Source organism: Grus americana, chromosome 1 (genome assembly GCF_028858705.1).
Source record: "Grus americana isolate bGruAme1 chromosome 1, bGruAme1.mat, whole genome shotgun sequence".
In the NCBI taxonomy this organism is placed as follows: Eukaryota; Metazoa; Chordata; class Aves; order Gruiformes; family Gruidae; genus Grus; species Grus americana.
Window position 1 is genome coordinate 68,665,052 of NC_072852.1, and position 26,619 is coordinate 68,691,670.

The window sequence follows — 26,619 nt, forward strand, 5'->3', positions numbered from 1 at the left end:
CCAGACGCAGGTGCAAGGTCAGTCAGCCTCAAGCAGTGCATCGGTGCCATCCCAGCCTACCCAACACACTCAGCAGGTAAGATCACAGTCCCTAAATGCAGGAATAAATTACTGTTAGTGTAGGATTTTTATGACTCTTTAAGAGCAATTGACTACCTCTGTCCCCCTTTCAACCCTTAGTTTTGGACAAAAATAAAGGAATCCTGTGGTTCTCACCCAATCTAACATATGATGAGGTTAACTTCATTGACTTTCTGAAATTTATTTTTGGAATCATGTTCGTGCTTGTTTTCATGTGTCTGTCTTCCCCAACTTCCACCTGAGCTTGTCAGGATTTGCAAGTTAGACTGTCTAGACAGGCAGACTTCATTCTCATGATTTCTTCTAACTGGAAATACTATCTTCTGCCACATCCTCTTCTCTTAACTGCCTTTTCTTCCTTTATAGAGTCTTCATTCTTGTTTTCACAGGTGAAATAATTCTATTGCAAGATTTGGTGCTGATAATGGAGTTGTATTAGTAATGCTAATTAGTAATTGCTAAAGCTTAAGTGACTCAGCGTAGTCAGAAGAACTGCTGATGTCACTTATGAAGGAGCAAAAAGTAGAATTTAAGTAGGATATGCTTTAAAAACTTCTGTGGGGGGAAAAAAAATAGCTTCTGCCTCTTTTTCCCTACTACAGAATGCACAGCAGCCAGCCTCTTCCCAACAGCCTGGACAATACCAGCTGCAGCAGCCATCAGTTTCTGCTGGCGCCACTCCCACACAAACTGTCTCTCAAACTCAAACTTCACAGATTATGCCAATGCCTCAGGCAGCAACTGGGACACAGGTAAACAAAACTCTTCTTTGTAGCAGAAGACTTTTTTTCTTCTTCACAGCTGGCAAATTCAACATGCTGCTACTTTCACTTTTGTCATCTTCTCTAATGGTTCCAAAACATTCATCCAGATAATAGTATTCTTGGTGTACTACAACTGTCAATTTTGTTGGAAAATGTGTTGGAAACCCTTTCTTTCACACGTGGCAGTCGTGAGTAATTTGAGGGAGGGCTAGCACTTCCATGCACAAAGATCTTTAAATTGTCAAAAATATCGTGAGGCATATTGATGAATGGTATATTATGAATGGATTTTCAGGAACTTGTCATTTCTCTGCTTCCCATCAATGTCTATCTTCTGCACCGTTATGTGTGTAAAACGTTCACTTATTTAGGTAGTGAACCATAAGGACTGCCTTCTCCACTCTGTCATCTTTCTTATTCAGCTCTTCTCCTTTACTCCCTGGTCAAGAAGCTTCTGTTACTGAGTATTACTTCATTGTGGCTCATATCTCTATCTTGAACATGTGAGCCTTGATTTTGTTTTTAAAATTGTTGTTTTGTTGCTTGTTCATCTAAACTGCCTTTCCAGTTGCATCATTTGCTGGCTTTAATTGACATATCCCCTGCCATTCTCTAAACACTGGCACAGTGGCTTTTTATTCTCCATTGCTTTAGTCCCCATACCCAAAGCTGACAGATTTGTTGAAAGATTTGCACTTCTTTCTTGTAAGAAGGCAGGTTTGGCTCTGGGGACAGAGTTGAGGGGAATTCGATTCTGTTTATGCACAAGTCAGTGCTTCAGGGTATTCAAACATTGCTCTTTCACCCTCTGTGAGTGTCTGTTTCAAGAGCCTGTTGGGTTCTTCAGGGGAAGTGTTGCAAAGTGAGGACCTTTTGGAACTCCAGCCAACTTCCCAGCCACTCTGCCAACTGTGCTCCCCACCCACTCTAACAGAGTGCTGTAACTTGAATAATTCTTTCTTTGACTAATGCGTAAAAATTCTGCTTTCTGCAACCCTGCTTTAAAAAAAAAAAAAAATCTATCTCTATTTTCTTTACCTCCCCAGCTTCCTGTTTCCCAACCAGTGTCGATCATCCAAGGCGAGCCTCAATTACCTGTTGCAGCACCTTCTCTCCCTCAGCCTTCAGTTGCCCCATCAGTCCCCATTGGCTCTCATTTTCTACCCATGGGACAGCCCTTGCCAACTTCCATGGTTCCCCAGTTCTCAGTCTCTCAGTTGCCCGTAGCAGCTCCTCATGTGTCAGTGGCCCAGCCAGGTTTCCAGTCACTGCCCATCTCAATGGCAGCTGGCATGAATCAGCCATTGCTCACACTGGCAACATCTGCTGCGGCAACCGCTGTCCCTGTAGGATCAACTGTTGTCCCTAGCCAGCTTCCCACACTGATGCAGCCTGTGGCTCAGTTGCCCAGCCAGGTTCTCCCGCAGCTCCTGCAGCCGGCTGTCCAGTCCGTGGGATTGCCAGTCAGCATTGGACAAGCTGCTGAAGCTTCACTTCCTGCTGGAGATGCTCTTTACCAGGTATAGTTGCAAGCCAGCAGAGCTCTTCTCCACATTTTTACCTGTTCCTCTAAGGTACCAGATCTGAACTGTGTGCCCTGGCCAACTCACTTCTCATAAGAGAGCCATTATACCACAAAGATGAATTCTGTTGCGTGGTAAAAGTCCATTTTGGGGAGGGGGAGAAGTCCTTGGACACCCTGGTGTTTTGAGTTTTTAATATTTGGCAATGGAATTTGTCTAAAATGACAGAATCATAGTGCAGGACTTTGGTCAGCCACTGTGTGAAAGAGGACAGCTGTACATCCAAGAGATTTGTCAACTTGGAAAACAAAAATAATTGTGATTTTAAAAATGGGGGATGTGTGTTGGAAAGAAAATCAATGGCAGCTTATTCAGCAATGGCAGTATTTCATTCCAAGTCTGAGAAGGGAAGTGGGGAGGAGGGACGCGGATTTTCTAGAAATAAGTCAGATGGTATGGATCTTGAATGTGACGTAAGTACCTGATGCTAGTTGTGAAATTCCAGACTGTTGGGCACAGACTGCTTCAGCCACTTTGTGCAATCACTGTAAAAATGCCAATCTGAATAGTGACAAAAATAGTGAGTCAACATATGATTGTTCTTCTAGAACAAAAGTTGTATAGATGTAGAAATATCTGCACTGGGGTTATAAGGAGCGCTGTAGAACAGAAGTGGCGTGTAGGAATGTTCCTGGGTCAACTCATTACGAGACGACAGGAAGAACATGAGCATTTTTGCTATTAGACTCAAGAATCGGCAGCAGTTGCATAACATCTTCTAAGCAGTAGTTGTTCAGCCTGAAAATTCTTGAAATTCGTTTCAAGTCTTAGCCCTTAAAACATTAAGCCAAACAGACAACTGCAGGCATTGGGAGATGAAGATTGTTTTGCCAAAGACTTGGAACTTTGAGTGGGAATTTGCTTGTTGAAGCATGGTGACTCGCAAGCTGAGCTTTGGCTACATGAACAGTTTGCTCTGCTTCTCTGGGAAAGTAGTCTTTGGGAGTGCTTGAACAAGTACGGAAGGTTGGAACATGCCCCTGAAACTGATACTTTTTTATTCTCTTGTTTCCTAATGAGCTCTGACATTCACTAACTTGACTCGCTCATTTCTATTGCAGGGCTTCCCATCTCGGCTGCCACCTCAATACCCAGGCGACTCAAATGTTGCATCTTCCTCTGCCGTGGCCTCTGTTAGCATTCCTTCTGCCGTACTGTCCCCTCCCTTAACCGCAGATGCAATGGCTCAGCCGGGCTATCTTGCTCCTGTCGTGCAGCCGTATGTGGAGCAGAACGTTTTAGTTCCCATGGGCAGCCTAGGAGGACAGGTTCAAGTGCCCCAGCCTACAGTGAGTTTAGCACAACAGGCCTCATCTGCCTCCTCGCAGCAGGCAGTTTTGGAGGTAAATATGTTGAATATAATGTAACAATACATTTAGGGTGTTTGAATAATGCAACAGTGTATATGTGTGGGGAACTAATGCCTTCCATGCTTGTCTTCAGTTGGAAATTAATCTTTCAAATGACCTTTTTCTTACAGCAGAATGTCATGCCAATGTGGGGACCTTGTTGCCACTGGTTGTTCTGTTGGGAAGTGAGTGTGCATCCTGCAGGCAAAAACCTGTTAACACTTCACTTCTTGCTAGTACTGTAGAACATTTTTGCCTTATCAAAGACAAACTGCAACCGGTAGCCCTTGAGAATCTGTCTTATGCCTATTCCCTGCAGCGTTGTTCTTGCTAGGGAGAATTTTAATTGTCTTTCTGTTCTGCATTGGCTTGCCTTTTGCACATTCTGTTAGTAAGACTGTGGCTGCATGGCAAACTGTAGTGACACGCAGCAGTAGAAAGGATGGCTGACTTCCTCTCCTTACCCCTCCCCAGATGATGATTTGCTTCACTGCAGTTTGCTCTAAAATCTTTTGTAAATCAGAGCTGTCTAGATGCCAGCTGTTTGAAGTTCTAAAAAGGTAGTGCTTTTAGCTTTCAACTGATTTGGGAGGAAACAGTGAAGACTACTGGGTTACTTGGAATGGTATTCCCTGGGGGGGATTCTTGATGTAGGTTTCTATCCATAGGGTACTCAGGGAGTCTCACAGACTGCTCCTTCAGAGACTCTTCCAGCAACACAGCCTGCTCAGTCTACCCCTTTGGCTTCCTCTATGGATAGGTAAGTACTGTTTTCTTTTCACCAAACTGAATTTCAATGTCATGTGTTAGATTATTCTTCCTTGGGTGATCTTTAGGTATCTATTTTCACCAGGGATTTCTTTTTTCACAGAGGGTATTTCTGAGGATGTGAGGAAATAAACTTCCTGGAAGAAAAATAGGCTTATGAGAGTTGGAGGAAGTTTTGATTTACAGCAGGGTGTGGAGAGAGGATTGTATATAGTGATTTAAATTCTAATACTTTATTTGTCATGTCAAATGGATCATAAGGGATGTTTTTCTGTCCTTTTGGCACTTAAACAGAATTCAAACTCCGAATAGCTTGAAGACATATTCAGAAGATATATTTGTATAACTCCGTTTGCAAGAGAGATGTAGCTAAATAATTACTGTTAGAACTGCTATTCAAGCAACCCTAAGTGTTGACAGGACTCTTCTCCCCTGTTTCGTGATTAACAGGCATCTACTGCTATCCAGAAGAGAATACATCTGGTAGGGTAAAACTGTATTGTTGCAGTTACGGAGTGCATGGATGCTAATGTAAAGTTGTTGGGTTTTTTAGTGCACATTCCGATGTTGCTTCAGGATTGAGTGATGGCAATGAGAATGTTCCAGCTTCTAGCGGAAGGCATGAAGGGAGGACTACTAAACGTCATATGCGGAGGTCTGTCCGTAGTCGTTCTCGCCATGAGAAGACTGCTAGGCCAAAACTAAGAATCCTAAATGTGAGTATTTTTATATTTTAGTGATTGTTTGGTAGTGATGACGCCTTTTTTAAGCTTCAAAATTCTCTTTTCTTTGAGGAATGTGTCTCTTGTGTGGTCTTGTTTCCCCCACCACCACCTCTGAGCATACAAGCTATCCAGTGTATTTCTTCTGCTTTTGGAGTCAGCATTCCAAATGTATCTATTAAGAGATTTTTGGAGCATCAAATATGGCAAAATTGGCTTGCTTAGCCATGAGTGATTCCACAGACTATTCTAGAATATTTGAGTTAGTCTTACTAGTTAAGCTAGACCAGTGACCTGACCTGTAAGCTAGAAAGAAACAAGGGAACATCAGGAATTCTAGAGAAAAATGTGGACAGGGTGAGCTTGGAGGGTTGAGTAATTGGCAGATCCTCAGAAAAAATGATGCTGTACATGGCACCATTTATGAGACCAGAAAGAGAGAATGTGTTTGTATTGGAGCAGTACCATTGGTCTACCTCTGTGAGCTTTTGTCATGGTTTAGGCCCAGCCGGTAGCTGGGTGCCACGCGGCCGCTCACTCACCCCTCGCCCAGCGGGAGGGGGAGGAGAAGTGTAACAAAAGGCTTGGGTCGAGATAAGGACAGGGAGAGATCACTCACTAATTACCGTCACGAGCAAAACAGACTGAACGTAGAGAGGAGATTCATCTAATTTATTACTAAGCAAAACAGAGTAGAGGAATGAGAAAATCGAGTCTTAAAACACCTCCCCCCACCCCTCCCATCTTCCCAGGCTCAACTTCACTCCCGGCTTCAACCTCCTCCCCCCTCAGTGGCACAGCGGGGCGGGGAATGGAGGTTGCGGTCAGTTCAGCACACATTGTCTCTGCCGCTTCTTTGTCCTCAGGGGGAGGACTCCTCTCAACGTTCCCCTGCTCCAACACGGAGTCTCTCCCACAGGCTACAGTCCTTCACGAAGCGTGGTCTCTCCCACGGGGTGCAGACCTTCAGGAGCAAACTGCTCCAGCGTGGGGTCCCCCACGAGGTCACAAGTCCTGCCAGCAAACCTGCCCTGGTGTGGGCTCCCCTCTGCATGGGTCCACAGATCTGGCCAGGAACTTGCTCCAGCATGGGCTTCCCACGGGCCACAGCCTCCTTCAGGTGCCTCCACCTGCTCCAGCATGGGGTCCTCCACAGGCTGCAGGTGGAATCTCTACACCCCCTCATCCTTCCTCCATGGGCTGCAGGGGGACAGCCTGCCTCACCATGGTCTTCACCACGGGCTGCAGGGGGATCTCTGCTCCGGCGCCTGGAGCACCTCCTCCCCCTCCTTCTTCACTGACCTTGGTGTCTGTAGAGTCTCTTACCTCTTCTCACTCCTCCGGTTGCAGAAGCGCCTCCAACTGTTTTGTTTCCCTTCTTAAATATGTTATCACAGAGGCGCTGATTGGCTTGGCCTTGGCCAGAGGCGGGTCCATCTTGGAGCCGGCTGGCATTGGCTCTGTCAGACACAGGGGAAGCTTCTAGCAGCTTCTCACAGAAGCCACCCCTGTAGCCCACCCCTGCTACCAAAACCTTGCCACGCAAACCCAACACAGCTTTAAAGCACAAGTCTTACATTCTCGTGCTTTTGGTTTGAACTATTGTTTTCTTTGTTTTAGGTTTCAAATAAAGGTGATCGGGTAGTGGAATGCCAGCTAGAGACACACAATCGGAAAATGGTTACTTTCAAATTTGATTTGGATGGTGACAACCCTGAGGAAATAGCGTCAATTATGGTAAGATATATTTTAGAGATGGAGAACTGAATCCAGTCTTAATCACAGTAGTCATATAAGCAGTATTATTTTCTCATTTGTGTTTCAGAATTGCTCTGTGCTCACCTTACTAGTATGTGAGCACAACTAGAGACTCTGGGCACAGAGTGGTGTATCAAATTGAGAGTTCATATTGCATACTCAGTTCACTGAAAATTTGCATCAGTTCTTACCTTAGAATTGTGATTTTTATCAAGTAAATCTGCTTTTGATTTTTTGCAATTTAAATTTTTTGAAAAACTGCAAACAACTTTCCGAAAGCACCAGGTTAAAATCTGTTTGCTTTTCTAAGAGCAAGCATTGCTAGATCTTTAAATCTTACAGTTAAGCTTTGAGTCTTTAGCTCTTGTTCTCAACTGAAACTGCAAGATTCTGCCCTTAAAGTAAAGTTTGGGAATCGCTTTCTGGTTTCTGAAAGTCAGTAATGACCAACGCTACTTTTGACTTGCTGAAAGGCAAAACCCTTTCCATTCAATGTATAATGGTCAAGCATAGAAAAGAACTTGCCCTCTAGAGATATGTTTCAATGAGAGTACTTTGTAGCATGGAATAGAACCTCTGTCCATATTTTTTTTTTTTTTTAAATTTAAACTTTTATTGCTGGGCTGGTATGATCTGAATGAAACCGATGGCTTTAGTGTTACCGAAGCAAGGGGGGGTGACAAAAAGCAATATATCCTTTGCCAGCTTCTTGGGCACCTGTGCAATATTCATTTTAAACTTGTTTCTTCCAACACAAGCAGCAGAATGTATTTTTATAAAAAACAATGCAATGTATTGAAACTATATATGCTGAACAATTTTCCTCTCCCCCATAGGGAACATAATCAACATTTGTATTTATGTACTACAGTCAAACATGGTGATGTGCAACCGGCATAGAGTAGGAGTTGTATATGGCATGGAAAGAGAGAAGCACAGGACATATCTTGCAATACAGAATTTTCAATTTTTTTTTATATTATAGTTTCTTTTAAATGTGGCTCTTTATATCCAATGTAAGGTACATTAAGAACTGCAGTAAGATAAGGCTGCTAATTTTAAATTTCACTGTGCTAAGCAAAGACTGAGGTGACAGTTTGATGAAGAAGTGAGATTGAATGTTTTTCCACAACAGAGAGTAAACCAGGGCAAATACTTCTGTGCCTAGAGATTAATTTTAGAAACAATTGTTTTTCTTTAAGGTGGCACCATCTTTATCTTGTGCATAAGAACAGTGAAGGGAGAACAAACAGTAACGCCGAAAGTAAATGATGGTTATTCAATATGTAGTTTTGAAATAATTTGTGGAAAATGATTGTTGCTTTGTTGTCTTTACAGGTGCAGAATGAGTTTATTTTAGCAACTGAGAGAGACTCCTTTGTAGAACAGGTACGAGAGATTATTGAGAAAGCAGATGAAATGCTAAGTGAGGATGTAAGTGTGGAACCAGAAGGTGATCAGGGTTTGGAGAGTATGCGGACAAAAGATGATGGCTTCTTTCCAGGGTCGCAGGTATGTAAAGGACAGATTGCTGTAGCTATTTGTATTTTCCATTTTGGGTGGTATGGTTTTGTGAGTAGAGCTAGCTAGAAACTGAAACTTTTTAATGAGAAATATCAAAGCTTAATAATTAAAAGAGAAAGCTTCATATCAGGGTGAGAGCTTAAAACTCATTTAGAAAGCTAAATAATGTAGATCTCTTGCTTTCTGTTGTGTTCTAACACTTCTGAAGCTGCTGAATCTCCTAACAGTCCACTAAACAGTCAGCCTTAAATGCTGAAGCTTCTTGGATTTGAGGTTATTGTGAGACAGCCCTGTGCTGCTCACTAAACACTGAGGGCCTGGACTTGAGCCCTCTGCCCACTGAGCTACTAAGAGTTTGGATGGCTCGGTTAGAAAACACGGGTTTTGAAACTTTGCTGGGAATAAGGGGTGACATTTCCTGAATCTCTGCCTTATTTCCACCCACAACTAGTTTGAAACATCCATTTATCTGCGGAATGTTTAAGGAAATCGATTGGACTGCCAGTTAACAACAGAGTGTTTAGATCAATTTGTTATATTGACTGTCACTAAGCTGAGAAGCTCCAAAAGCACTCCAGCTGACATTTATCTGGGCAGAATTCCACTAGTTTGGTAATGGTGCTTGGGTCAAAGGTACTGCTTACCTTAAATGCCCATGTTTCAGTAAGCTAGCATTTTAAGAACTATCTTGTGGGTTTCTGTTTCAGAATAGAACTTTAAATTTTATCTTACTTTACAGAAATTAGAGTTCAAACAGCCAGATCCTACATCTTCCATGCCACAAAGAATAGGTAAGTCTTTTGTGATTTTTTTTTTTTTTCCAACAGTTATCTTTTTCTGTTTCAGCGGATGGGTGCAGCCAAGTTTTTATTTTGTATGATGGAGTGCACATTCCATGTTGCAGGTTATGTATTTAGTTACAACCATGTATCACTAAATGTGTAACTTCTTTCTGTTTAGGGGTTCCTCCTAGCTCCTTTACCCAGGTTGTCCATTCTGCAGGAAGACGGTTTATTGTCAGCCCTGTCCCTGAGAGTCGGTTAAAAGAACAGGGCTTTTTCGCATCTGCTATTCCTGGAGGAAAAGAAGCTCCGGATATGGGTAAGTTATCTAAACTCTTAAAGACAGCTAAGACACGTTCATCAAAACTGTGAAGTTAGTTAACTAAACTGTTCCTAAACACCTCTTAAAGTACTTAGGGAAATAAGGAACTGTCTATGCTGGTAAGAAGTGATCATAATTTGGGTGATACTATGCAGGATTCTCAGGGAAAAAAAAAATGTTGATGGGCTGTCTGCAAGACTCTGAAACCTTAATTCTGTGTTTTAATGTAAGCCTGGATTTGGTGTTTGTTTGTTTTTGTGGGTTTTTTTAATTACGCTGAGAGATCTATGTGATCTTATCCTAGCAATAGACAATAATACTATAATGAACTTTTCCAGGTGGACTGACATTTTTCTGTTCTTCCAGTTGCTGCATCTCCACTACATGGTCCTGGAATGAATCTCTCCCACTCGGCATCATCACTGAGCTTGCAGCAAGCTTTCTCTGAGATGGGGCATGCTCAAATGACAGAAGGACCTAGTACAGCTCCTCCAGTGTTCAATCAAACAATACCACCATTTCCACCTGCACTTTCTACCATGGCGGGCAGTGGTGCACCTCCTGCATCTGTGGCTGCGTCTTCAATATCTGTTCCCTCCAGCACAGGTGCTTCTCTTCCAGGATCTGTTACTTTGCCTTCAGAAAGTGCAGCTGTTGGAGTTGCACCAAGTGCAAGTGTGCCAAGCTCTGTTTCTCCACCTCCAGCCTCACAATCTGGACAACAATCGACTGGTGTCACTTCCAGTGTGAGCGCCCCTGCTTCTTTCTCCTTACCTACTACATCCCAGCCTGCTCAACCAGTAACTGGAGACATTGCCCCCAGTATCAGCACACCGTCCTCTTTGGCACTGCCATCTACCCAGGTTCCTGGTGTCACTGGTCTTGGTGTTATTGCACCAGCTGTGACATCTCAGTCTACTCTTCAGATTGTAAGTAGTATGGCAGCACCACAGACATCTGTTGCCCTGTCTCTGGCTCAGAATATGGCTTTGCAGCTTCCTCAGCTTAGTAGCAGTGGCTCTGTCTCCAGTCTGGCAGAAACAACAGTTGTGAGTGCTCCGCAATCACTACCTGAGAGTGGGCAGTCTATGGATAAATCACAGCTCTGCAATGCAGCTGGCTTATCTCTTCCAATCTCCACACCTTTATCATCCTCAGTAGCAACAAGCGTATGTGGTTCAGTCACTCAGCCAGCGATACATCCTGTACTTGTCCCATCAGGAATTACATCAACACCTGTCCTACCCCAGATTCCAGGTGCAACACCCATGTTGCCCCAGGTTCCCTTACCTGGTGTCTTACCACAACCAGTTACTAACTTGCCTGCAGTCCAGCAAACTTTGATACACAGCCAGCCTCAACCAGCCCCCTTACCCAATCAGCCTCATATTCACTGTCTGGAGGCTGATGCTGATGCTCAGTCTAAAGCTCCTGGTATTGATGATATAAAGACCCTGGAAGAAAAGCTACGGTCTCTCTTCAGTGAACATGGTAATGTGGGAACAGCGCATCCATCAGTATCTCTGGAGACATCGTTGGTAATGGAAACTACAGTTATTCCTGGGATACCAACCACTGCTGTTGCACCAACTAAACCCCTGACATCCATTAGCACTTGTATACCTCCGAGCAGTTTGCCTCTTGGACCAACTGGCTTGCCAGTGCTGACACCAGTTGCCACTCCCGGGCAAGTGATCACCCCGGTCAGTTATATTTCGGCATCGAGCAGCATTGCAACAGCAGTAGTGAAACCAGGGACCTCTCCTTCAAAGCCCCCTCTTAGCAGGGTACCGGTAAGAAATGCAATATTTATGTGAATATTCAAGTATTGTAGGAAACAGCTGTCTTGAGCAAAATCCCTTTTATAAAGCAAAATATTTATTCAGGCAGAGGTGTCTTAATTTAATATAATATTGAAAGTTTTACGCTCAGGTTGTTGTTGGTTGTCCTAAGAGGTGTTTTATTTTGTCCATATGGGGGAAAAAAAAAGTCCAATTCTATATTGTGCCTCTAAGAGAGCTCTATAGTGTTCCCTATTCCTAAACTACAAAGAGTGAAGTAACTGTGGTTTGGTTTTTTGTGGGTTTTGTTGTTTTTTTCAAATAGAATTTGGAATGCTTGTTTTAAATAGCTTTTTGTCTTGTACATGATCACTAGAATGAGACCGGGTGGTTGTATGTTTCACAAAGTAGTCAGGGTAGCTTAGCTTTGCTTCTTAGCATTAGCCTGTTCCTTTAGGCAAGGGTGAACCTCACTGAAAGGTTTGTTGGGGGTTTTTTTTGGTTTTGTTTTTTTTTTTTTTTAAAGTCCTCTGTTGCTTATGTGGTGCCTGGATATTCTTTTCTTTCCGAATGTTAGATTTGTGAAAATAGAATTTTGAGAAGTTTAAAAGATAGCTGGATATCTGAAAACAACCTTTTTTGTTTTACTGAATTGTGCTCTCCAAACAAACACTCTTCCATAGAGATAGTCATGACTTACAGTAACAACTTGAGATGTGTAGTGGATGTTGTTACCTGCTCACTAACCAGAAGTATCAGTGTGTGAAATTAGACTACCTATTTTCTTCTAAATAGCTCCCTGTGTTGGGAGACAGTGTGTTTCAGTATTTTAAACTATTGGTAGCCCTTTTTTCAAAGTTGAAGAAACTTTAAGTTGTTTAACAAATGGAAAACCTTAAGACCCACTTCTCGTTGTTTCTGTAACATTCTTTTCCACTCAAATTGAGCTAATGCTCCTAGCATCTCCACTCGCTAGTAGTCTTTCCCTTTTACTCTTTGTATTAAGATAAAGTAGAAAATTTCTGCCAACGAAGCTGGGAAGGAAATCTAGACACAGAGGCATTCATTTATATTGAAATGAAATGGAGAATTAGAAAAATTGAAAAATAATAAAAACTGGTATTGGATCAGGAACAGTTGGAGCAGTTAGAGACCTGCTAACTGCAAGCTTGGAATTACAAAGGCTTGGCATTAAATGTAATAAATGTTTGGGGGTTGTGATGTTGGTTATTGGAAAACTACCTTCTCTCTGAAGTTTTTACTTATAAATTAGGTTTGTTGGGTTTTTTTGGGTTTTATTTTTGGGTTTTTTGCCCCCCAAAAAGCTTCAGTTTAGTTTCACTTTGTGTTGTTTTTGAGCTTTAAGGAGCTTATTGCTTTAGTTTTCTAGGGTTTACTAAACCGTGTGTGTGTATTTTATTTTGTTTATGGCCAATCTGTTATCCTAGACAGTTAAATGTATTTTGACTTGTCTTATGAATTTATTTAAAGTATGTTTTGCCTCTTAGTTATAAACTAAATGATTAACTTACCACAGCTTAACAATTCAACATACACATGGACATTACCTGTTCTGAGATGTGTTCCTAGTGCAGAAAAATGCTGAGGTAATGCAGCTTGGTGTAGTTCCTGCTGAAACGTTGTTGGGAGGATAGATAATTATGGACTGTATCTTCACCAGGCAGTTATTACTGCAGTTTGAACCATTAGTTAAGCTGTGGTAACGTGACTGCAGGCTAGAACTGGTTCTGCTTGTTGAGGACCGGAGCAGACTTTGGGCCAATTACCCCTATCCAGCAGTGCTCGCTGTCATACAGGGGAAACCAGCTGACTGGCACTGCAACTCCTAAGGCTATCATGTGTTTCTCAAACTTCAAAGCCATGGTCAAGCCTCAGGATTACAGCTGAGAATAAGAATTGAAAATTGTGTAATGGATGACTTAATTCCTAGAACTTCCCACTTCCCTAACAATGGAAATAACTAACTGGAATGTGCTATCTGACCTGGTGGGGAGGCTTTGATGCCCCCTTCTAACCTTTTCGGTCTCTCTAACCTCTTCCACATAACCTGGATGACTTCCCTCTACCCAGTTGCATGGCCTGGTCATCTTCTGTGGGTCGTCTATACCCTTCAGGTTCAAAAAAAGTGATGGATCAAGAGATTGGTGTGAGAGGTCTATAAATCTGCTTCTGCAGACATCCTCAGGCATGACAGTTCCTGTTCTCAAGTCATGTTGCTTGGAACAGTTTGCCAGAACCACATAGCTTGCTGTAGCTAATGGGCAGTTAACATAGATCTGTTGTAAGGAGATTTGAGTGCATTCTTACACCCTTTTATAAATTAAGCTTCTTGGAAACTTAATTGCTTTTTGGAAGAATTACTGTAGCATTTCTTGCAGACTTGAAAATAATATTTCCAAGTTACTTTGCTCCTGGATACAGCAGCTTGTATAAACTGGAAATTGTGACCACTCAAAGATAATCTGGATTAAAAAAACAAAACAAAAGCAAACAAACAACTTCCCCCAATTTTGCAAAACTCCCTGAAGACTCTGTGCTAACTGTCCAGGAAGGAAGTCTGTTGAGGCTTCTGTTGTATGACATGACTTACTGTAGCTTGGTATCTGATCCTTCTGTTGTTCCGTGTGTGATGGACTCGCGTTTCCTCTTCATTATCTATAGGTGCTACCAGTAGGTTCTGAACTTCCGGCTGGCACTCCATCCAGTGAGCCGCTGCCACCTTTTCCAGGACCTTCACTAACTCAGGTGCTACATGACTCAGCAGATTTTATCTGCTTCTTTTCCTTTCAAAGAGCATGTTTCAATTAAACTCTCCATTGCATGTTATTAATGCCTTTTTTTTTTTCTTTTCTTTTGGCTGAGTAACCCCTTTTGTGTAACTGTAGCAGTAGCCAGAGTCACTTCAGCACTGGATATGTAGCTTGCCCTTCGGGATGCTCTACCTAGTGTCTGAAGCACAGGAACAATTGATCAGGCTTTGGGGGGTTTTTAGTGTGTTAATCAGAACTTTAGAGGGTTTTTTTTGAAAATAAAACACGGGTGAGTGTGTGCATAAAACTTGAACCTGTTTTCTTCTTGAAAAGGGTATAGTAGCAAAATAATGGCTCCTTAGGTAAGCAGTATATACTACAATTAAATGTTAATGAAAATGCAAAGTTGCTGGGCTTTGTGAATTCCTGTTTTGTTTTCGTTTTTTGTGGGTTTTGTTGTTTTTTTCTTTTTTCAGTTGTAATAACTGAAATAGTCTCTGATAATAATAGGCTCTGAACTGAAAGCACTAGGCTTTCAGATTTGCAAAAGGTCTTTGAAGCTCTTGCACATAAACATGAGGTGAAATGTAACAGTGGCTTCCCTTGCTCAAATTCTGTCCTTGTATGCAATAGTTAGCTTGGATATTTTATATGTAAATTGGACAGGTGTTTAGCTCAATACCACAAAGATTAAATCTGTCTTCACTTTTGTTTAAAAAAATAGGGACACCACCCCCCCCGGTAACTGAAAGAACTGTATTAACACAAAACTGTTTTATGGATCTTCTAAATGCTGTGTAATGAGATGTAACATGGGAATGCTACACTTCAATATGCAAAGAAAAGCTGAAAAAATAACTGAACAAAACCAGTGAGAGTGAGTTGTGCTACTTTTGAAAGAAGTTTGAGAATAAACATGATGATGACATTCTGTAGAATTAAAGTGCATTTGGCACAGAATTATTGTTCCAATTTTATATTCAAACCTGTAAAGAAGATATGATTCCAGTGGGTACCCTGCTTAAGGCTCAGAGTAATTTTCTCTTAAACCTAGTGTTTCCTGTGTTCATGTGCTTCTTATAGTATTTATTTCTTCCACCTGTGACTTGAGTCCACAGTGAATAGTCTTAGAATACGTGTCCAAAACCTACACTTGAAATGGAGTCTCTCCTTTTATAGAAAGAATTATTCATTGCAGTCTTAACTATAGTTTTAAAGTAATTCCAATACAATAGCTACAGTATGAAAATTTGTACAATACTTATTAGCAGCATGGCTTGATTTCTTTTTTCTTTTCTTTTCTTTTTTTTTGTTTTGTTTTGTTTTCTTGACCACTGAGAATTTTTAATGCAGACTGTGAGCTAACTTTGGTAAATTTCTTTCTGTGACACTCTGGTAACAATCTCCCTCTCATCTCTCACAACAGAGCTCTTGAATTCGGGTTTCACCTGTGGAAGGGAATTTAAAATGAACTTTAAAGGTCATTTTAGTTCTTTGTAAGCTGTTCCTTTTTTGGGATTTACAATAGCTTGATGAGAAGACTTCTATCTGAAAGGATTTAAGCTGTCATACAAAGGAGGAATAGTTTAAATCTACAATTTTCTAACACTGTGTTAAGGCAACTTTGGTTAATGAGCTGTCATGGATTATATTATGCTACAGCTAAAATGAAAAAATAATTACAAGTATTAGGGCACTAATCTTCAAAGATACCATTTCAATATTATTTCCATTTCTGTGTTTCAAATGTGAGAACCGTGATATTACCTGGTTCTAAAGACTTGAGTGGAATCGAGCAGCAGGGCATGTTAGCTGTTTTTGTGTAGTTTTATGTTGGTTGTGACATTAATAGTCCCTTTTAAAATTTTCCAGCTTTTTTCCTTCAGTGCTCTCTATGCAGAACCTCTGCCTTTATTCAGCAGTTTCTTTAGTTCTCCAAGTAAATGTCATTATTTTGTCATCTCTTAAGAATCTCTCTTAAACAAGTTTGCATCAAGTATGCCTGGAGGTTAGAATGGAAACAATCTAGTGAACCGAAGTTACAACGTGCTGAAAGTTGACATCTCATCCTGGCTATTCCTGCTCTACCATCTTCTTGGCCTTCATCTGATGGAGTAAATGCAAATCAGTGACCTTAACTGAGGAGTTCTCACAGGTGGCCTCTGTGACCAGAAGTGCTTCTTAGTTGTCTCTTCTTAATTAAAGCATGTTTAAATTATTTTGTAAGGAATAAGAATCAGTCCACTACTTGGAAACTATTATTCAGTGTGAAAAGGCAGAAAATTGTGCTCTTTATGTAAGAAGACTACGAAGGTGAATGTATAGCTCTTGAAACCTATCATGGAAAGGAGTGCTGCTGGATTTGGTTTTATGCAGCTTCTTTCTAGCAGGTTGAATGAGGGTTGTATTCCTGCCCTGCGAGTAATCAGGAAATGGGTATCTTCTGCCTCCAAACTGAGCAAAAAGCTGATTGGCTTACGTAGAGCTCGAAGATGGTAGTGTTAGCAAGCAGTGCCTTTTTTTTTTTTTTTTCTTTTCCCCCCTCTGGCTTCTGGAGGCAAAAGCTGGTTCATGCCTTTCAGTCAATTCTTTTTGAATCATGGTTTTGCTGAAGAGGAGGAGACAACGATTTGATGATAATTCTTATCTGCTTTCTTACCATGAGCAAAGGTAGCAAATGGATCTGGAAACAGCTGGTTAAAATCAATCACACTAAGTTCGTAGTCCTTTTTATCGTTGTTGTCATTGCTTGGAACTGGGCATACTAGTAATATTTTCCCCCAAACTCAAAGCACTTGTAGCCACTTATGTGACTCAAGCCACTGCAAAAGGCTTCTTCCTGTTTGTCTTAGGTATTTCTGGCAGGATTTGTGGTATGGAAGAGGCACAAATATAGATCCGTTGCTTTTTGTCCTTTGCAAACAGCGTACCTAATTTCACTTCTCATTTGAACTGTAAAGCCTGTCCAGGAGTGAGACAAAATTGGAGACCAACTGGATCAAATCTAATTGACTGTTAAGAGCATTTGCTGCTATCTGGAAAATTACTGGCTTGCCTTAAAGTAGATAGGCTTGTCTTCCTTACTGCTTCTGTCAGTAGCTCATTACACAGCTTTTTTTTTTTTTTTCTTTCCTTAATACCAGATTCCTAATTTGCAGACAAAGTATGTGTCATCTCAAGACCAGTTTTGAACAGTTTGTTCCTTAGTCTGAAATACCTGTTCTGTTTATTCCTCAGTTGCTTACTGAAGTGTATTGAGATCAATTTTTCAAGCTTCATTTCAGTACCCTTGTTCCATAAGGAAATCTTTATTTCCTGATCATTCTGATATCTCGACTTTTTGTTTACTTGAAGCAAATATCTTCTTGTGAGCATAAATGATGAGAATTATACAATATTCCAGGTGAAATGTCCTCTTTATTTTGCAGTATTATTGAATTAAATTAGCTCACTTGTCTGCTAAGCATTTGGATTTCTGAATGGAGTCATAGAAGTCTGCATCTTCTTGTGCTTTTTTTTTTATTTGGATGGAATCGATACAGGGTACGGGGTTTATTCTTAGGTTTTTTTGGTTGTGTTTTAAAATGCACAATTCAGGAAGAATGTCATCCTGGCTACCAGTTGAAAGCATCTTTATGCTATTGTGTACCTCTAACTTTCAATTTCTTGAAAGTGGAAGGTAATGTTTTTATGTTGCTGTGACCTCAACTTCAGTTCTAAAAATAGATCCAGCTTTTTAATATTAAAGACTTGGAAAGATTAATGATGCTAAAGTTTGGATGGCAATTTCTACTCCATAGGGTCGGAATTGCAACTTAGTGACGTAAGTCAGTCTATCCAGATAGCTTCTTTGAGGGAACTTCTAAGTGTGTGTGTGATGGGTTTTTTTTAAATTTGTGTTATCCTCAATCTTGTTTTATCCATTCTTTTGAAATTATGGGCATCTTTTTGAATTTTTCTGTGATTTTTATTTTAATGGACTTCAACATTTTATATATGATCCATAATATGAATTACCTCCCTTATCCTCCAACCAAAAAAATGTGGAACTTGCAGGCTTGCAGCATATTTGCTCTGTTCTTAAGAGTGGGAATGCAAGCTTCCTGCTAACTTCAGGAGAAAAAGAAGTTCCAGTTAATGCATCTTTTCTGGTTTTTACCAAACGCGTTGCTTAAGTTGCTTCCAGTCTTACTGTGCTATACATGTTAAATGTATACATGTAGGAAGGGAACCTGATAGAAAGCTGACTGCTTTAAATTTTAGTTCTAAATATGACAGCTGTTTCTCGAATGTGATGTATTTCTCCTGAGCTGGGACAGCTACTTACTGCTTCCTTTCTCAGTCCCAACAGCCACTGGAAGATCTGGATGCTAAGCTGAGAAGAACCCTTAGTCCAGAGACTGTTCCAGTGACATCTGCCCCTGCCTGTGTATGTTTGCAATGTTGGCAGTTAGTAGTCTTGAAAAACTTTGGTGTTTTCTCAAGGTCATGCTCTTAGGTTACTGCCTTTAATATGACTACACCAGTCTTTAGACTTTTAAAAATAAAAATGAAGAGTCATCGTTCAGTTTGTGGGACTGAGTCAACCAAAATAGGAAAAATATGTATGTTTCAATAGATGATGTATTTCCTGAGGCTGGTTTTGGTATTAGTTTTTTATCCAGCTTTTTTGGCGATGTCATTAATGTCACCAAACTGGAAAGCAAAGTGACTATGGAATAAGGGAAATAGCACTAAACAATCAGTATATGATATGTCAGTCTTAATTTGGGAGGGATATTTAAAGTGTGGATCTGAAATTTTAAAATACTATAATAATAAACTTTCCTAGAAAATGAAGATAATGATTGACATTGTGACCTCCAAGTGGATACTTATGCATTACTTCTGCAAAGCAGAAGGGGATGTTCTGCTGACAGCCTTGGGGTCATGAGGTGTGCAGAATCTCCTCTTGCTGACATTGCTTGCTTTGGAGGTTAAAAACTCTTGCATTCGTCTCATCATGGGTCATACTTTGACCCTGGTGGAAATAAAAGGTTATTTATGTAATGTGCAGTATGGTGGATTTGGCGGCATTCAAACTGCTGATTCTTTTAATTTTATTTTGTTTTGTTTTCTCTGTTGAACCTCTAGTCTGTGCCCTCAGTAGCATCTACAACGGTTACTGGGCTGGTGTCCACAGCAACACAGTCTCTGAAGGATGGTAAGACAGCCTTGATTATTTTAGATGGTTTCTCAGCATGGAGATATAATCTAAAATTGAACAGACTAGCAACTTGGAAGGATATAGTCTTTTTTAGTAAGTCATACAATGGCAATTCCTTAAGGATCATATTAGTTTTTAGTAACTAGATGGAAATTTTCCACTGTAGACCAGGAGAGGGGAATGATATTTGCATATTATAGTAACTCGTTTAGGATTTAAAGCTGTCCAAAATGCTAAATTAAGACTTGCAAAGAATCTGCAGTATGCTGCTAAGGTACCGCTTCAGGAGTCGAAGGAACTGTTTTCTGTCTTGTTGTGTTCTTGGCAGCAACAGTAAGACTTCTCATTTTGCATGATCATGCTGTGTTCTGTATGTAGGATGCCTCTTCCTAACCTGAAAGAGTGTTTCTTTTCCATTTAAATAGAGCAATGAAGGTTAAACTACTAAAAATTTAAGAAAGGTGGTAGGAGAACCAGCCTCCCTTCTGGCTGATTTAGAACAATGGAAGGTTGACTTGGATGATCGACAGTTCAAGTCTACATGATCAATGACTTTCAAATCTAAATTGGGGCGGGGGGAGGAATTCAACGATGTGCGAAACAGTCTGAGACTTTCCTATCAGTATTCCCCTAATTGTTTTAACTTTAAAAATCTTTTTTTTAAAAGAAACTGTTGATGTGGTACTAAGATTATTTCTGAACTATCTAGTAAACATTATTTAGCTTGCATGTGCCTCTGAAGTTCAATGACAAACCTTCAAAAGCTAATAATACCAATAGGGAAATAAAATATTCCCATTTTGGTATGTCAGTAGTGAACTGTACCATAGAACTGCTAGAAAATGAGTTGGGTTTTGCCTGCTAAAGTTTGGAAGGTAAAAGTAAACAAACTGGGAAGTTGCTTAATAAACACAGCGTGCTGTCCAGTAGAACTAATTTAAAAATAGAATGTTATTTCTCAGCTTGGGAACCTTATACTGCCAGTGCGTGCAGCAACAAAATTAGGAGCTGACACCTAAGAGTCCAGCTCTGAAAGCTTCAGATAGACTGCTTTCGGTAAATGTGGCTTATAGAATTTCTTCAACTTACCACTTTTCTATTAATAAATTGTCCCCAGTATTTGAGAAATTTAGGTAGTCAGTGTGGGTATTGAATTAAAATAAGCTTATTCTTACATAAATTTGAGTTCTGTTTTTTATTCTTCGGCTATTTCACATCCCTGTTTGAAATCAGTGTGTTTTTTACTGCTGTCTAAAAGTGCACTTCTAGCAAGTATGCAGGGAAACTTCATAGAAAGATACTTCACTTTAATCTTGCAGTTTGATATTCTACCTAGAAAAGCTGAAAAAAGAGATCAAGTTTCACAAATCCAAAGGCTTGTTAGGAGTTAATTGATAGTTGAGTTTGACGTAGATAAAAAGTAATGATTGGAGATCAAATAATTTGTTGCTCATTTTCTTCTTAATCCCATTCTCCTTTTCCTTAGCTTCTGCATCATGTGGTGGAGAGAGCAGTGGTATGGCTACCACAGCAGGAGCCGGGGTTCTTAAGATGGGACGGTTTCAGGTAGGGGAAGTTAAACTGATCTGGTTGTTGATACAGGATCTTTGCTGAGCAGTTCTTGCATAGTGCCCACTCAGTGTGCCTCAGCGCGGGAGAAAATGTCCACGTTGAGCTTGTGAATGCAGTGCTTTGTGCAGATGCTGTTTTCGTTCAGGGCAGACGTTGCACTAGGTTACGCAGGTCTAGAATTGTGAATAGAGCATTTCATCATGTCAGGCCTTAGCTGCGTAACTGTTGGCCTTGGTCTTTAATGTTAGCTGCTTTTTGGCTAACAATGCTCGGATGTTCAATGTATTATATCCTGTTTGTGAAGGAAGTGCCCTCTTGGTCTGCTGTGTTTCTTGGAGTTAATCCTCCAGAATGCTTAGCAGTACAGTTTTGTGTGGCAGTGTGTTACTTGGAGGGAAGCGGTAGCTTGCTTTGTGGCATACCAAGGAAATGAGTTATTTTCCCGTCTCAGATGCATCTTACTATTAAGGTAAATAAAAACATTATGTTAAGGGAGAACTAAGAAAGTCTCCATGATTGCATTTCTATTCTAGGTATCTGTGGCAGTGGATGATGTGCTAAAAGAGGGTGACAAACCTGAAACTAAGCCCGTGCAATTTGAAACCACCTCCACTGATTCTTCATCTCTTTCTGGCAGTAGCCCAGAGAGTACACTGGTAAAGCAGGCTGGCACTTGGAAAAGTGAGGCTGTTGCTGACTCTTCCATGGATGTGGTAGATGGCATTCCTCAGACAGTTCCTGCGCTGCAATTACCAGTAGATGTTGGTCAGCCTACTAAGGTCGGGCGCTTTCAGGTAACAACAACGACGGATCAAGTGGGGCGCTTTTCAGTGTCAAAGACTCAGGATGAGGTCACCTGTGCAGAGAAGGAGCCAATGACTCTTCCTCTCTCTGTGGACTTGGAACAAGTGGCTGCTTCAGCTGCAGCTCCGAAGAAAGAGTTGGAGTCAAGGCAGTCCCCACACATGAATGGTCCATCCTCTGAACCGGAGGCTGCCTTCTTGAGCGGAATGGCGAAGGATTTGGATGACGGCTCGGGGAGCCCAGACTCCCTCCAGCTCCTGGGGTCAAAGATCAGCCTCCCCGTTCAGAGCCTTAGCAACTCATTCAACTCTTCCTACATGAGCAGCGACAATGAGTCGGATATTGAAGATGAAGACTTGAAATTGGAACTCCGTCGGTTACGTGAGAAGTAAGGCTTTTTTCCTTCTGTGGTTGTGTATGAAATACATGTAACAGGATTAATAGGAATTTCATCTGTACTTTACTCTTCATAAAGAAGAAAAGTAAACAACCTTTGCTAAGCGTCAGGACCCATTGTCAGTGTTTATGTGGGAAGTAAGATTCTTTAGTGGGAAAGTAGTACACAATTATAACAAAAAAGGCACATACATGTTTGCTGTGCTTAATTTTCTAACCTGTAACCTTGTTGCATGTATTTATATGTAGATTGATTGCTGCACTGTGGATAAGACTGCGGACGTATAGAAGCATTTTGCATATCGCTGAAGTTTAGTATTTAGTGGGAGTAGTGGTGTCTCATTTGAAAATGACACACAACTCTCTGCATTTCTGATTTGCATTTCTGGCATTTCTAATGGTTCTCATTTTCCTGAAGAATCCTTGTTGGCTCAGAAGAAAAAATGTAGAAGTCAAACAGTGTGACCTACTAATTTGTTTATATTGAAAGTTGAACTCTTTTTTGGGCAGCTGGCAATTTTAAATCTTGTGTATGTAGCTGCTCTGAAAAAACACCTGAGGCAATACAAATGTAGAAGTCAGTCTCCAAGGCCATATATCTCAGCAAATTAGTAGTCTAGCTATTCCTGTAGCATTTTAATACTGAATGATTTGATCTTCTTACAGTAGTGTATGTTCTTTCTTGTACTTCCATTTATCCTGGTTTTATGATTGCAGTGTTGGGAACTTTGTGTTGAAATTCTAGCCAGGGTTAGGGCACAACGGAAAATGGCAAGTGTTCTGCCATTGTGGGTTCAGTGGTTATTTGAGGAAAAGATTTTATTTTATCCTTTCTTAAATGTTAATGGGAGTTTCACCAAAGAAGCTGGTCAAGTTTGACTGGAGGGGAGGAATTGCATGCATGTGTGTGTATGCATATAACTTTTGTAAGTCATACTCTTTTGTAACTTGTTAGGCACCTTAAAGAGATCCAGGAGCTGCAGAGTCGCCAGAAACAGGAGATTGAGTCACTATACATGAAATTAGGAAAGGCCCCACCTGCAGTAATTATTCCCCCGGCTGCACCCCTCTCAGGAAGGAGGAGACGACCTACTAAAGGAAAAAGCAGCAAGTCCAGTCGTAGCAGCTCCCAGGGAAATAAGAGCCCTCAGCTATCAGGTAAGACTTTCTTCAATTTTTTTAGTAGATAAAACAAACAAGGTACCATCTCTCATTCTTAGATCTATGCCTGTGTCTCTGTCTTGCCTTTTGAAGGGGGTGTGTGTCTGTCCCAGTTCCTCCACTGCCTGGATTACTACACCATTTTTGAAATTGCTTTTGCTGTTTGGTAGTCTTGCTTGTGACTTTTGCAATCTGCTGAAAGATAGTGTTACATTGTTTTGTAAGAGCAGTTTTAAAAGTTGAGTTGTATTTTCTTAGAGATTAGTCATAGGGCTCTGACTAGGAAGAAAAGTGTAAATTTACAGTATGGGGGAAAACCTTATTTTTTTTTTATCTTTTTATCTTTTTTTTTTTTTAAAAGATAACTACTCTTGTTGCCTCCTGAAACAGATTTTGCAGAATGGGGTGGTCTCTTCAGCCACCTCCAGAGATTCTTTTTTTCTATTTTAGTAGCACTTAAGCATGTTATTACTAGTGTCCTAACGCTTCAGAAAGCTAGTCACAGTTGAGGGATGTTAAAGTAGTGATTTTTTTTTTAATGGAGTTGTAATTTTTTTGTGCTTGCAAATTGAGAAACAGTTTCAATTGTCAAGGGTTCCTTTCTTACTAAAACCATTTTTATTATAAACAGAACTCTAATAGTACTGTTTACTGTTTGAATGACATGGATGTCAGATGTTTACTGGGTAATTGTAGATGTCTCTCAAATACTGTAGCATTGAGTAAACAATATCAGAGGGCCAGTGCTGTGAGCAGAAATGTTTGTTACTGCTTCCTGGCATTACCAGAGTGAATGTGCATGTCGTGCTGCAATTTCTGTATCCAGTCACCCTGGCTGCTCACTTCTGTTTTGTTATATGATAGGGGAGTTATGTGTGAGCATGTGACAGTGAGCTAGCACAGAGCTGCCTTAAAACTTAGGTAAATAAGAATTTTTCTAATCTTACCGCTTTCTCAGAAACTGGGAGTAGTTCCCTCCCCTTCTCTTGCCTGGATTGTCATGCTTGACCAGAGGATGATACTCCATTTTTCTTTTTTCCCCCTCCACCACAGCACTTCTTCCTGTGTCCCTAGTGTAATAGCTCAACTGATCATTTGAGTTACTTGGTAATGACTTCACTCTCTAGTAAAGGTTCCAGACAAACTTCCCTCTGTTTTTTTCTCCTGTCCCTTGGAAACAATGACAAAAGCTTTGAAAATTATGTGGGGAGGGCGAAATGTTGAACGATTTTTTGTCTTCCTTCTTCCTCTAGGCAATCTGTCAGCTCAAAGTGCACCATCAGTCTTGCCCCCACAGCAGACTCTTCATCCTCCTGGTAGTGTGCCAGAGACTGGGCAGAACCATTTGTTACAGCCCCTCAAACCTTCACCTTCTAGCGAAAATCTCTACTCTGCCTTTACCAGTGATGGTGCCCTTTCGGTACCAAGCCTTTCGGCACCAGGCCAAGGTAAGACTTTGAATGGAATTCATGTCGAGTCTTGCACCTTTGTTACTGGTGAACCAACAGTCAACTTGATGACGCTTGATTTTTAATACATAGTGTAAAGCAGATTGGTAGTCTCCAACCTATGCGTGGAGGCTGATAAGGGTGGGTTTGGTTTTTTTTGCAGCTAGATTTCTACCTTCTCACATAGGTGATATGTGAGGTGTTTGAAGTAATGACTGTATAGTGCATGGCCCTGTCTGCTGTGATGAAAGCACCAAGGAGAATACAAAAGAGTGCAGTATGGTGGTGGCAAGCAATATTCTTCTGACCTGGGGGAAAGGTATTAGCTGAAAGGATGAGAGACAGAATGGAATGGGGGATTGGGAATGTGACATGAGTCTAAGGAAGGGGCAGAGCAGCTTTGGTATTAACAGATAATTGAAATGGTAGGAAATTTCTGAAGACTCAGAATCCTTTTAGACTTCCAAACTGCTTTGGCTGTTTCTGTCAATGGAATTTTTAACAATAAAAGTTAAAAAAGGCTCATGTTCTGCAACTGTGAGTTAAAGAATAATCCTAGAAGAAAGAGTTAGTGTAGGAGGATGGAATGGTAGGAATAATAAATTGTTCACCTACTCAAGTTACTCAAGTTGTGGCTTGCTTGTTACTAGTTAGTATGTTATCAAATAATTTCTCAGACACAGCTCTGATTTACTTGGTAGGGAGGGGTTTTTTGCTTGCCAGTCATTAAAACGATGATAGCTTGATTCCTTTACTTCTCTGACCTTAGCTGTTCAAGTTTTTTTCCCCTTGAACATCTTTTTGAAAAGCTTTGCCATAGACTGATTGAATACATCAATTCTAATGTGTGTTTTTGCTGAAACTGGAGAAGTACAGAGAGAAAATGGAAACAGGCTTTTTGGAAGAATTTTCTATAGAGGTTTTTTAATGAACTGTTTCAAGTATTTTGGAGTTACTTGAATCATCTCCCTGTATGTACAGTTGTGCAGTACCGTTTTATGATTGGATACTTTTGCCAGGATTTGGCTTTCCTATAGATTGCAACCGTACTGTTGGATTACGTATTGGAGAGTAACACTGCAAACTTGGCCTAATGTCTGGAGCTATTGGAGGGAGTCTCTTCACTCCGTATATTGTCTGCATACTCTTTGGTCCGCACTTTGAGGCTTATTCTTGTGTGTCATGTTAATGCATTTCACCCTTCCAACCTCAAGTTGCTAACATCTTGTAGTGGTGTTCTGTCTCTTCTCCTCTCCTTTCTCTGTTCTTCCTGTTTTTGTTTTCTCACAGGCTGTGCGAAGTTTAACTGTGCATCTGAGAGAGTGACGTTCAAGCCTGGTGGCAGGAGGACCCGATTTCTGAGTACGCCCTGCTTGGCTCTTTGTGTGTAACACCTTTACTCCTTCCTTGTCTGTTTTTTGTTTTGTCTTTTTGTTGTTTTGGTTTCTTTTTTCTGCTGCTTGGATCTGTTTCATGCAGCCCATTCTCATCTTCCACCTTGTATTCCCTCCCATCCCATGGCTCAGCTGAGCTGCTCTTAGCACACCTTTAGAAGTTTGAGTTCTCGTGCTAGGTATTCTCTATTGTTAAACTCATAATAACAAGCACTCACTTTCTCTAAGCTTTTAGTGGAAAGTTTTTCAGGACAGGTCAGTGAAATGACAGAAACTGGGGAGAGTTAACAAGTTCTGGGTGGATGGGCATTTTTTTTTGGCCTGCCTTCATAATTACACATGAGCGTATGTTAGCTGACATGAGACTTGGAGGGGAGGTAGTCTTTCTAGTGGAACAGCGAGGAAGATTTGTTTTCCAAATTACTTCTTTGTT

General features: G+C 40.8%; 1 protein-coding gene across 11 annotated transcripts in view; it reads left to right on the plus strand.

Moving 5' to 3' along the window:
- Positions 1-26,619, plus strand: part of WNK1 (WNK lysine deficient protein kinase 1) — a 105,865-nt gene that overhangs the window by 72,465 nt on the left and 6,781 nt on the right. For 3 of the 11 annotated variants that reach the window (XM_054837840.1, XM_054837861.1, XM_054837917.1), the window contains 19 exons: positions 5-76; positions 684-833; positions 1,892-2,365; positions 3,490-3,771; positions 4,446-4,537; positions 5,099-5,261; positions 6,888-7,004; positions 8,364-8,537; positions 9,289-9,340; positions 9,510-9,650; positions 10,020-11,446; positions 14,117-14,200; positions 18,548-18,634; positions 19,339-19,408; positions 20,898-20,977; positions 21,517-22,175; positions 23,139-23,341; positions 24,598-24,792; positions 26,083-26,175. In XM_054837840.1, the coding sequence (XP_054693815.1) occupies positions 5-76; positions 684-833; positions 1,892-2,365; positions 3,490-3,771; positions 4,446-4,537; positions 5,099-5,261; positions 6,888-7,004; positions 8,364-8,537; positions 9,289-9,340; positions 9,510-9,650; positions 10,020-11,446; positions 14,117-14,200; positions 18,548-18,634; positions 19,339-19,408; positions 20,898-20,977; positions 21,517-22,175; positions 23,139-23,341; positions 24,598-24,792; positions 26,083-26,175 (4,615 nt within the window). The remainder of the gene's footprint in view (positions 1-4; positions 77-683; positions 834-1,891; positions 2,366-3,489; positions 3,772-4,445; positions 4,538-5,098; positions 5,262-6,887; positions 7,005-8,363; positions 8,538-9,288; positions 9,341-9,509; positions 9,651-10,019; positions 11,447-14,116; positions 14,201-18,547; positions 18,635-19,338; positions 19,409-20,897; positions 20,978-21,516; positions 22,176-23,138; positions 23,342-24,597; positions 24,793-26,082; positions 26,176-26,619) is intronic. The other 8 variants (XM_054837851.1, XM_054837870.1, XM_054837888.1 and 5 more) reach the window with 5 other exon arrangements.